Here is an 11521-nt window from a genome sequence, read left to right as displayed (position 1 = left end):
ATTTTGGTTGAATATTTTGTAGCAGTCTTACTCGGCTGGCTGCTGTAATACAAGAGCATGGGGAAAATGGGAATTTAACTACAATTTCTAAAAGCCCTTATGAACCTTGATTTACGGTCCATCAAGTATTCCATCTCTGTGTTGACATTCTGATTGAGAAAAACAGGAGACCCAATAAAACTGACCTAGCACCTGGCCTCCTACATGCCAATCACTGAGAAAAACAGAACTATGGGTGACAGAGGCATTGTCAACTCTCAATCTAAGATTCTATATGGCAAAAGGATCACTTTAAAAAATGAGAAATGCAATGGTGGATATATTGAAAATATTTTATAATTATTCTCTAGAATCCTAGCCATGTAGTACAGGAAAAAATTATATGGTGGAACACTTCAGTATTTTTAAACAATGTAAAGACATTTGACTAGAGGATGGCAATAAGAATTTAACAAATATAAACTTAAGCTTCCTCACATTTTCCATAGAGCAACTAAACAATAAAAATATTTCAAGAAATAGACAGAATACCTCAAACGCAAAATTCCAAAGTCAAAGAGCCACTTACATTAACAGATTTACCAAATCTGTTTGTAAATTAAAAAGATAACAGCAAAAGGTCACAAAAAGCCTATTTTTTCACAGCGTCTTGGCTAATTCTTTGAGCAGATAGAACAAGGTAAAGAATGGTCAAAACTTGGCCTCAACTGTCTTCTTGTAATGATTAATCCCACTATTTGTGGTTTTGTTGTCCAAGGACAAAAACTCCGTGCGACCAACTTCTGCTGTCATTTTCCAGAGAAAAGAAGAGGATGCTGCTGGGGTTTTGTTTTTGTGTTGGTTTTTGTTTTGATTTTTCCTTTTTTCCAGTTTTCGCTATGCTGAGCAATTAGGTAGCAGACAGAATGACATGAAATAAATGAAAATATTCCATTATTCGACCAGAAATGCCACCCTTTTCCCAACTCATTGCTCTGCCTTGAAGGATGAACATATTTACAAATCCTCATTTTATTCTCCTGAGACGTTTTGCATGACCCATTATAAAACATACAGGTAATACAAAGTCCAAAGGTCTGCCATGTTTAAGGAATACACACATGAAGATTAAACTACACGATAACAGTGGGGAGAAACCACGGTCTCATTTATTTTTATGAGACAGGTATGAGTGCAGGACGTAAAAGTTTAAAAGTCATCCCCAAACTTTGCTAAGGATTATTGCAAGAGATTACGCAGGGAGAAATCTGTGCAAATTCATTTTCTTTACTCAGTATCAGATGGTAGGGGAAGAAAATTATTCCTTTAAACAGTCTTGTTAATATTCAGGAAAAAAGATCTGAAAAACTGAACAAGTAGACATATTCCCCCTCTTTATGATCAAATAATAATGCCAATGAAGGAGATTCTAATAAAAAACAGGGCTGAAAAAAATCCAAATGAAAGCCAACACTGCTATTAAGATTTTTCTTTTAATATGCCATAAGATATTCTTGATTGTATATTTTCCAAAGTACTTTTCCAGCTGCATCTCCCAACCCTTCCAGAAGATTCCACCAGTCTTTCCAATGCAATAAAAGATGCTGGATTATACTTTTGTCCACCTTCTCTTTTTGAAAGTAATATAATCCTAATGACTTTAATGGTCATACATTCTTATCTAATAAGGAAAAACACTTACAAATATCAGAAACCCAGTTTTGAAACATTTGCAAATTTTGAACTGAATCAGCATTTTGTGGGTTTAAAAAAGGCAGCAATCTGAACTCACGACTTACTGACAAACACATTTCTGCGGAGGGATGGGGAAGAGAGGGATAGTGAATGCTGCATTTCTCCATTGGCCCCAAAGTGCTAATTTCACAAAGGGATACATCAAAAGCAAACATGCAATGGTGGTTTTAAAACTTTTACTGCAATATAACAATGAAGTAAACAGTAATTAGACACCTACCAATTTTTTCCCAAAACAAACCAAAAAAAAAAAAAAAATGTAAACAGGAAAATAACTCTGCCTATACTTGTACAGCTTCTCAAATCATGTTAGAAGGGTCTCACATTTGATGATCAAGAAATTTTAAAATAGCAGTAATTATTTTCATTTTAAGAAAAAGGTTCCCCTTCTCCCTCCCCACCCCAAGTATTTAACATGAAAGAATGGGCTTTCTTACACATTAATTCAGTATGTATTTGAAGCAGCAACAATAACCATCAATAATTTGGCATTTCTGTTTACAGTTGCTCCAAAATTTTTTTCAATTTCACAAAGCCATTATCCAGTGTTGCCATGAAATAGAGACTGTAAATTCTAGGTAGCAAAGATTCTTTCTGAAACCAATGTTAAGTCAAAGAAATATAAAGCAGGGCATTACACTAAATTTCTGGATCTAGTACACTAAAAAGAGTGAAACCTAGGAAAAGTTACCTACTGTTTTATAGAAGAAATAAAGACCTGCAAAAGCTGATTTTTGGTTGTATATTTTACACACTGTGTGGATTTGCGGCATCTGCTAACTGAAGCAGACATGCACTGTATTTCTCCCTGCCCTATATCCTAGATCCCTCCCTCCCCACCCCCAACAATCTACTACCTTATACCAAGTATTGTGGATATGAGCCCAAGTCATCCCAGACAATCCAGTGAACAAAGTTAGTGTAATGCACTGGTGTGAAGTGTGAGATAAAAAAAAAAGTCCCTTTCAATCTTCATCAAAGTTCTGCTGTAGAAGAAAATTGGCAGCCAAGTTCTCATTCTTCTCACAAGCAAAATACGCTTGTATCACAAGTCCTTCAGGAAATCCTAGTGCCTTTAACTGGAAGAAAACAGAGAAAACACACATGGGTTCCAGCACAGCAAAACACAGAGGGCCAGATTAGCACCTGAAAACATGAAAGGCACGAAAAAGCTCTTGAAGACGTTATGTGAATGCATGCCTACCTAGTATGGATTCACTGTCCAACCCAAGCGACTAGATGGAGCCCGGACCCCTTCCTTTATCAACCACTGACAAAATTCTCTGTTCCTAGTTAAAGCTATTAGATGAACAGCTACTCTATTAACACTCATTGGCAAGAACACTAAAAATTAGTTGCTGAGTAAAAATAAATGACTCTACAGCCTACAGAAATGTGTAAATCAAACAGCCTTTACTGTGTAAGGGGGAAAGATATAGATGAGAGCAAGGGGAGAGGAGTTTAGCTACTTCATCCAGTTATTTGTAAAGAAGGTCAGTCGGGTCAACTATAACTCTCCATCTCCTTGCCTTATGAAACACTTCATACTAGAAAAATGGGTGATCAATTATTATTACATGATATATTTTGAGATCAAGACATATGATGTTCTATTTATATCTGCTTAATTTTTACAGCATTTAAAATGGTGATACCAGCCACTTAATTTTGTTTTCCTAGTCTATTAAAAATCACTGTGACTCAAAAATCACTGCTTTTGAAAGTCTTTAAGCACTCAGGTCAATTATCTAATTCACTAGGTACTATATATTTGTCAACCAAGTATTTTTTATGAACCCTCTGTTCATTACTGTCTAAATCACCTTGCATTAGATGATATCAAGAAATGACCTTAAAAAAAATGAGCAGCTGTCTCAATTCAGCATGATTATTCATCCATAAAAGGAGAAGATAAAACTCAAAAATGATTTTGTTACACCTAGGTCTTGTCTACATTAAAGCCGGGCTAGCTGAAGTAAAAGGCAGACAGGGCACGATCCAACTATATGCTTCTACAAGACACACACTTTATATTCAAAGATACAAATATGCTGAAAGTAGAAGGACGGAAAAAGATACATACCATGCAAACAGTTACAAAAAGAAAGCTGGAGTGGCTATATTAATATCAGACAAAATACACATTAAGATTAAAAACTGTTACTAAAAACAAAGACATTTTATGATGATAAACCATCAGGAAGACTTTGTTATAAACACATGTAACAAAAGAACCACGAAACACACGAAACAAAAGCTGACAGAACTGAAGGGAGAAATGGCGATTCAACAGTAGTTGGAAACTTCGATATCCCTAGTTCAATGCTGGACACAACAACCAGGCAGAAGACTGACAAGGAAGCAGATCTGAACCACACTATGAACCAACTTGACCTACCTAACTGACATTTACAGAACACTTGAACAGAAGATCACAGGTCCTTTCCAAGTATGTATCAAACATTCTCCATAAAGACGATGTTAGGCCACAGAACCAGCTTCAATACATTTAAGAAGATTAAAATTGTGCACAGTACATTCTCTGACTATAACACAATGAACTCTGAAATCAGCAACAGAAGGAAATTTGGGAAATTCAAAATAAGCGGAAGTTAACAAAATCCTTAACCAATGGATGAAAGAAGCAATCACAAAGGAAATTAGAAAACACTTGAGATGAATGAAAACACCGCGGAATGCACTAACACAGGGTGCTGCTGCAGCGACTCAAGGGAAGTTTAGAGCTGTTAACTATCTATAGTAAGAAATATCTTAAACAGAAAATCTAAGGGTCTAGCTTAAGAAACTAGAATAAAAGAGAAAACGAAATCCAAAGCAAGCAGAAGGAGAAAAAGAATAAGGGTTAGGGAGAAAATAAATAAAACAGAGACTAGAAAAATAAAATCAATAAAACCAGAAGTTGATTCTTTTTTTTCTCAGAATAACAACACTGACAAATGTTTTAGCTAAACTAACGGGGGAAAAAAAGAAATCTTAGAATTCAAACTACTAACATCAGAAGTGTGGGAACACTACTACTTTTTAGAGAAATAAAAACTATTTTAGGAAATACTGTGAACAACTGTATGCCAACAAATTAGATAATGCTGATGAAATACAAAAATTCCTAGAAAGACAAAATCACCAAAACTGACTCAAGAAACAGAACATTTGAAGAGCCCTGTAACAAAGAGACTGAATTAGTAATCACAGAATTCCCCAAAAAGAGAAGCCGGGCCCAGATAATTTTACTGGTGAATTCTACCAACTGTTGAATGAATTAAAACTACTCTTCATAAACTCTTCCAACTGACAGAAAAGGGGGGAATACTTCCTAACTCATTCTCTAAAGAGGCCAGTATTACTGATACCCAACCAGACAAAATCATCACACACACAAAAAGCTATAGACCAATATTCCTTATGAATACAGATGCAGAAATCTTCAACAAAAACACTGGCAGACCAAATCCAGCAACATATAAAAAGGACTATCCACCACAATCAAGTGGGATTTATCCTAGGAATGCAAGCTGGCCCAACATACAAAAATCAATCATTGTTATTAATAAAGCATATTAACGAAAAAGGGAACAAACCCACACTATCATCTCAACACATAAACACCATCTGACAAAATTCAATACCTTTTTGTGATAAAAACACCCGAGAAACTAGAACAGAAAGGAACTCCCTCAACCTGATAAAGGGAATCTAGTAAAACCCATAGCTCACATCATACTTAATGGTGAAAGACTGACTGCCTTCTCCTAAGATCAGGAACAAGACAAAGATATTGACTCTCACCACTTCTTTTTTTTTTTTTTTTAAAGATTCCATTCATTTATTTGACAGAGACAGAGACAGCCAGTGAGAGAGGGAACACAGTCAGGGGGAGTGGGAGAGGAAGAAGCAGGCTACCAGCGGAGGAGCCTGATGTGGGACTCGATCCCGGAATGCCGGGATCACGCCCTGAGCCGAAGGCAGACGCTTAAGGACTGAGCCACCCAGGCGCCCCGGCTCTTACCACTTCTACTCAATGATACACATACACAGAAGGCTGCAGGCAGGACCATTAGGCAAGAGAAAGAAAGAAAGAGAAAGAGGGACACTGGGTGGCTCACATTAGACCTTCGGCTCAGGTCATGATTCCAGAGTCCTGGGACTGAGGCCCCCATCAGGCTTCTTGCTCAGCAGGGAGCCTGCTTCTCCCTCTGCCTGCAGTTCCCCCTGCTTGTGAGCTCTCTGACAAATAAATAAAACCTTAAAAAAAAAAAAAAAAAGAAGAGAAGAGAAAAAAGAAAAGAGAAGGCATCCATACTGGAAAGGAATTAAAACTACTTGCAAATGATATTCTACTATTAGGAAATCCTAAGAAACACACACAAATTATCAGAATGAATAAATGAGTTCAGGAAGGTCGCAAGATGTAAGATCAACACACAAAATTAAGTTGTATTTCTACATAGCTAGCAATGAACAAGCCAAAAATGAAATTAAGAAAACATTTCCACTGATAACAGCATCAAAAAGAATAAAAATACTGAGAAATAAATTTAACAAAAGAAGAACAAAGCAAAGACTATAGAACATTTCTGAAATTATAAAAGATCTAATAAATGGAAAGGCATCTCATGTTCACGGCTTGGTGAAACTTAACATTGCTAACATGGCGATATTCTCCAAACTGATCTGCAGAAAAAACACAGTATTAAAAATCCAGTTTTTTGTTTCGCTTTTCTTATAGAAATCAGACAAGTGGATCCTAAAATTGATATAAAATGCAAGGGATCCAGAACAGCCAAAACAATCTTGAGAAAAGAAAATCAGAGATTTCAAAACTTACTACAAAAAGCCACAGTAATCAGGACCATGACGTAGTGACATAAGATAAACATAAAAATCAGTGAACAGAACTGAAAGCCCTGTAAACCCTCACAATTATGGCCAGTTGATTTTCAAAAGGATGCCAAGACAATTTAGTGGAGAAAGAGTAGAATTTTCAGTAAACAGTGCTGGATATCCAGATGCACAAAATATGAAGCTAGACTCCTGCACCTCACACTATAAACAAGAAGTAACTCAAAATAGATCATAGACCTAAACACAACAACAGCTGTAAAACTCCTCAGAGAAAAGATAGGAGTAAATCTTTTGACTGTGGATTAGGCAACTTCTCTTAGTATGACACCCAAGGCACAAACAACAAAAGAAAAAATTTCTTCTCCAAACAGAAATGAAGAACGGATACCCCTAATCATTAAAAAAATTTTTAAAAGGCTATAGAACAATTGAGACAAATGTCATTCACTCACTTCCCTTATTTGAGGGGGAGAAATATTAGTATGATATATAAAATATCTTTTAAGAAATACATAATTATAAACCTTGAACACTTGAAATGTTTATATCATAAATATGGACAAATTATCTTTCAGATGATTTTCTAAGTATTAAGTAAAATGAACTTTATCAGATTTCCACCTCAAAACACTTCAGAAGACAAGACAGGGCAAGTACTGTGATTCCCTATTTACAAATATTAACAATGGAGCCTAGAGAAAAACGAGTGACTTGTCATAGTATCATACAAACTAAGTTACTGCAGTGTCTCATGTGAACTGGTTGACCAAGTAAGGGTGGAAACAGAATCATGGTTATCAGGTTCTGATGTTTAATGTACATATTTTTTATATATATCTAATTTACATTATAGTGACAGTAGTAAAGTAAAATTTTTAAAAAATGGATAATCTTGAGTTAGGCCTTCACTTTAAGATCATTTTCTTTCTTTTAAAGATTTTATTTATTTTTCTGACAGAGAGCAAGAGAGCACACGTAGGGGGAGCAGCAGAGGGAGAGGGAGAAGGAGACTCCCCGCTGACCAGGGAGCCCAATGCGGGGCTCCATCCCAGGACCCTGGGATCATGACCTGAGCTGAAGGCAGATGTTTAACCGACTGAACCACCCAGATACCCCTAAGATCATTTTCTTCATGAATTTGAAGACATAGATGAGATTTTTAATTTTTAAAATATGTTTATAACTATTTTATAAAGCTAGACTGGCATTCACTGCTAGTCCCTTGGCTAGCACAAAGGCCACGATGTGAGAGCAGGAATGAAAATACAGGTCTTTACTGCAATCCTTAGGACAATGCTGTATTTGGTTCTGTCCAGAAGAACTACCTCCAGCGGCAGAAATATTCTGGATCTTCGCTACCCAACACAGCAGCCACTAGCCCCATGTGACTACTGAGCATCTGAAACATGGCTAATGTGACTAAGAAACTAAATTTTCAGTTTTACTTCAACTCACCCTTTCTATAGCTTCTTTTTCCTGAGGCGTTACTTGAATGTAGTTCATATGACCACTTCCGGCTTCTGCAATTCCTCCACTGCCACCTCCACCCCCTCCTCCTTGACCACCAGCTTCTTGAACTGGTTCATTTAACATCTGAATAAAATGCTCCTGGTGCTGGCTAATTTGCTGTGGTAATTTGAAGGACAGGGAAAAGAAAAAAAAACAATACAATGATATAAAGTATCTTCAGGAAACTAAGAATTCTAAATACAAATAGGAGAGAAAGGTAGAATTTTGTAACTGCCTTATTTTTAGAATGATTCTAAATTATTTAATCTTTGGAAGGATGTGATTTCTTATATTCTATTAAAAAAAACTCGGTACTTTTGAGTGAGGTAAACAGCGAAGAATTAAGAGAATTCAAATTCTCTTTCATAAATGCAACCCGTCCCCCCAAAAATCAATGTTAAAAAACTACTTGGGGATTATGAAAAGAAACAGAACTTCTGTATCTTCCACACTAGTAGGTAGTACAATGCTGTATAAAACTCAAAAACTTCGTGACTTGAGCATTAAATAAGCCCATGGGTATGTCTCTAAGAGGCAGTGTTTCACTAATAATAAGTCTGGGGAAAAAAGACTTTACAAATGGTTTCTTTGACAAAGAGTTTCTAGGATTCCTTAACAAAGTGTTTCCCCAAATTATTATCTGACCAACTTTCAAATTAACCTACCTCCACCCCCCAACTCTTTTTTTTAGTACATCTAATCTATAGCATATTCTATTTAGCGCAGCTGAGACCAACAGTTTATAGAGCTTGTGGAGGGGAAGGGAGTACACACGGACTTTAGAAAAATACAATATACTCTACAAACCCACTTTTGCAATTAACTCTGATTAAATAGTTACCTGCAGTAATTGAGGATTTTCTCGACCTATCTGTTGTAGCAATGCTGGAAGCAGGGAAGGATTCTGTTGAATAATTTGTCTCATCTGTTGAAACTGAGGCTGATTCCGTAAAAATTCAAGGGGATGTCCTAAAAAAACACATAACATTTTTAAACAAAAGCAGCAATTACATATACAACGAGCTGGTTCAATCATAACTTTAGACAGCAAGCACTGATAAGTAAAAAAATACGGTAAGTTCTCAGATGTAGTATATAAAAATGAAGTAAATAATGACAAAAATCTTTCAACTGTACCAATATGCAAGTCTTACACTATAGAAATTACACCAATTAGCATATGTAGAGAGCACAGAACACTGAAAGAATGAAGTTTTCCCACAATTGTCCTGGGCAGTCAGTATCATCAAATAATAAGAATTTATGCCTGGCATGCACTCTATCAAACAGAAAGTACTATCATTGTTCCTAAGAAAAACATATAGCTAGGACTAACAAAACCCAAAAATCCGCTTACTTTATATTTATAATACAACCCAAACCTTTAAGAAAAAGAAAAAGAAGAAAAAAAACCTGAGCTTGAATTCCTGGGAAATTCTAAACCAAGTAAGTGAAAGATAATACTTAAAAGTTCAGATATGCAGATCAGAAGTTGTATTAATACAAACTTAAATTACAATTAGAAAGACAATTTTAATTACCATTAAATTTCAAACATTAATAATCTATAAAAGCTTGAGACAAGCTACAAGTAGGGTGCCTGGGTGGCTCAGTCGTTAAGCGTCTGCCTTTGGCCTAGGTCGTGATCCCAGGGTCTTGGGACCGAGGCCTGAGTTCAGCTCCCTGCTCAGCGAGGAGCCTGCTTCTCCCTCTCCCCCTACCCCTCCCCCTGCTTGTGCGCCACACACTCTGTCAAATAAATAAATAACCTTAAAAAAATAAATAAATAAGCTACAAGTCAATCTAGTACCAATACATATAGAGCTCTTTAGTCCAAAATCCCATGACAATAATAAATATTAAGGATGCCAAATAAGACAGAACTTGCAACTTTTTTGGGGGTAGTGGTGGTTGTCTGATTACACTACGGGAAACCAAAAATTGCATATAATTATGTTTTTGAGGTTACTAATAAATTATCAGAATTTTTTAGATGTTATTTCCTAAATAATTATTCAAGAAAATCATTCAAATTAAAATGGCCACCTGAGTATGAGAAATACCCTTCCTCTGTGACACCGGTTTTACAGATGAAGAAAATGAGACTCAGAAACTAAATTAACCCATTACAAGGGTTGCTAAATGGGACAGGAGTCCATATCTGAACCACAGCTGTGGCCTCTTCTTCCCATTCTTATGCCAACTCTGCAGAAATGAAAGCCTGTCCTCTGGGAGACTGTTGACAAAATGCTCAGGGCTTTTTGTCAACCAGAGCTGACTGTCATAAGTAGAGCTAGGAAAAGCATCAAAGAAGGGCCTCTTCAAAATTAACAGTTTAAATTACTTTATCACTACTGTATACAGAACGGAGACTGAAGGAGAACGAAGTAATTCCTGGGCCCACCACACACTCCAGGGCCTCTTCTGTAGTCATACCTTCAGCAATGGAAGGGTGTGCGCCAACCAGTAAAGAGAGGTGAATTCAAGATTGGCTTTCAACCTCTAGATACAAGTCCTCAAACTTCTCAGTGCTTTATTTCTTTGGTTGTATAATAACAGCCCCTAAGATCCTCCCAGCTTTGAAATTATACATATTTTATGACATTCATAGGGAGAGAGAAGAGACAAGGTGAGCAAACTCTCTGAACGGCTTCAGAATGTTAACACAGAACGCGAACTGGGAAGCATCTCTTCCTCAGAACAGGCTAAAGAGAATGTGCCCTTTGCCAAAACTACGGCACTGAGGTTTCAGCGAGAAGGTATGTGACAGCCACTAAGGAGAATTTGTTTTGGGCCCTTCTCTAACATTAATGGATAGAGAACTTGTGAGAAGAGTCCTCCAGATGCTCCAGGAACAAGCCTCACCTCACACTAGAAACTCAGGACTGTGCCCCCCACCCTCACCAGCCCACGCTAACCTCCAGGGCTCGCTGTGGTTGTCGATGCCGTCGTAGTCGCCGCAGCCGCCGCTACCGAAGACGGAGGAGCCCCAGTGCTGACCGCAGGAGGGGTGTCCACCACAGCCTGACTGTCTCTATCTCCGGGGATCCCCTACAATACAAATTCTCAGCTTTAATATAGCTTGTCATTGAAAATTAGTTCAATACTATACAAAGTAAAAGACTTATTGATCTATTTAAACGTGCTTGTCTAATTTCCAAAAGCATCAAACAGATATCTATTAAAAGTAGAGGATTAAGACTTATCTAAAGCTGCATATATTTGAATTAGATTAGAAATGACCTGAGCATGTATAGAACAACCCATACTGCAATAATGTAAGGCAGCACTGTCCAGCAGAATTTTCCATGACAAAAATGTTCCATATCTGTGCTAATAAAATACTCATTAATCACATGTAGCTACTAAGAACTTGAAATATGGCTAATGTTATTAAAGAAACTAATTTTTAATA

At 36.8% G+C, this 11521-nt stretch overlaps 1 protein-coding gene across 2 annotated transcripts in view; it reads right to left on the bottom strand.

Annotated features, from left to right (window-relative positions):
* Window positions 1-318: 318 nt before the first annotated feature.
* The window catches only part of RAD23B (RAD23 homolog B, nucleotide excision repair protein), a 44384-nt gene continuing 33181 nt past the window's right edge, over window positions 319-11521 (bottom strand). Inside the window, exons 7-10 of one of the 2 annotated variants that reach the window (XM_026506056.4) lie at window positions 11025-11157; window positions 8948-9075; window positions 8053-8223; window positions 319-2813 (exon numbers count right to left, since the gene is read on the bottom strand). In XM_026506056.4, coding sequence (XP_026361841.1) covers window positions 2700-2813; window positions 8053-8223; window positions 8948-9075; window positions 11025-11157 — 546 coding nt within the window. In that variant the 3' untranslated portion in view covers window positions 319-2699. The remainder of the gene's footprint in view (window positions 2814-8052; window positions 8224-8947; window positions 9076-11024; window positions 11158-11521) is intronic. The other variant, XM_026506057.4, reaches the window with a different exon arrangement.

Source organism: Ursus arctos, unplaced genomic scaffold (genome assembly GCF_023065955.2).
Source record: "Ursus arctos isolate Adak ecotype North America unplaced genomic scaffold, UrsArc2.0 scaffold_18, whole genome shotgun sequence".
NCBI classification, from domain to species: Eukaryota; Metazoa; Chordata; class Mammalia; order Carnivora; family Ursidae; genus Ursus; species Ursus arctos.
The sequence above is the reverse complement of the archived record's forward strand: the minus strand, read 5'-3'. Positions and strand labels throughout refer to the sequence as shown.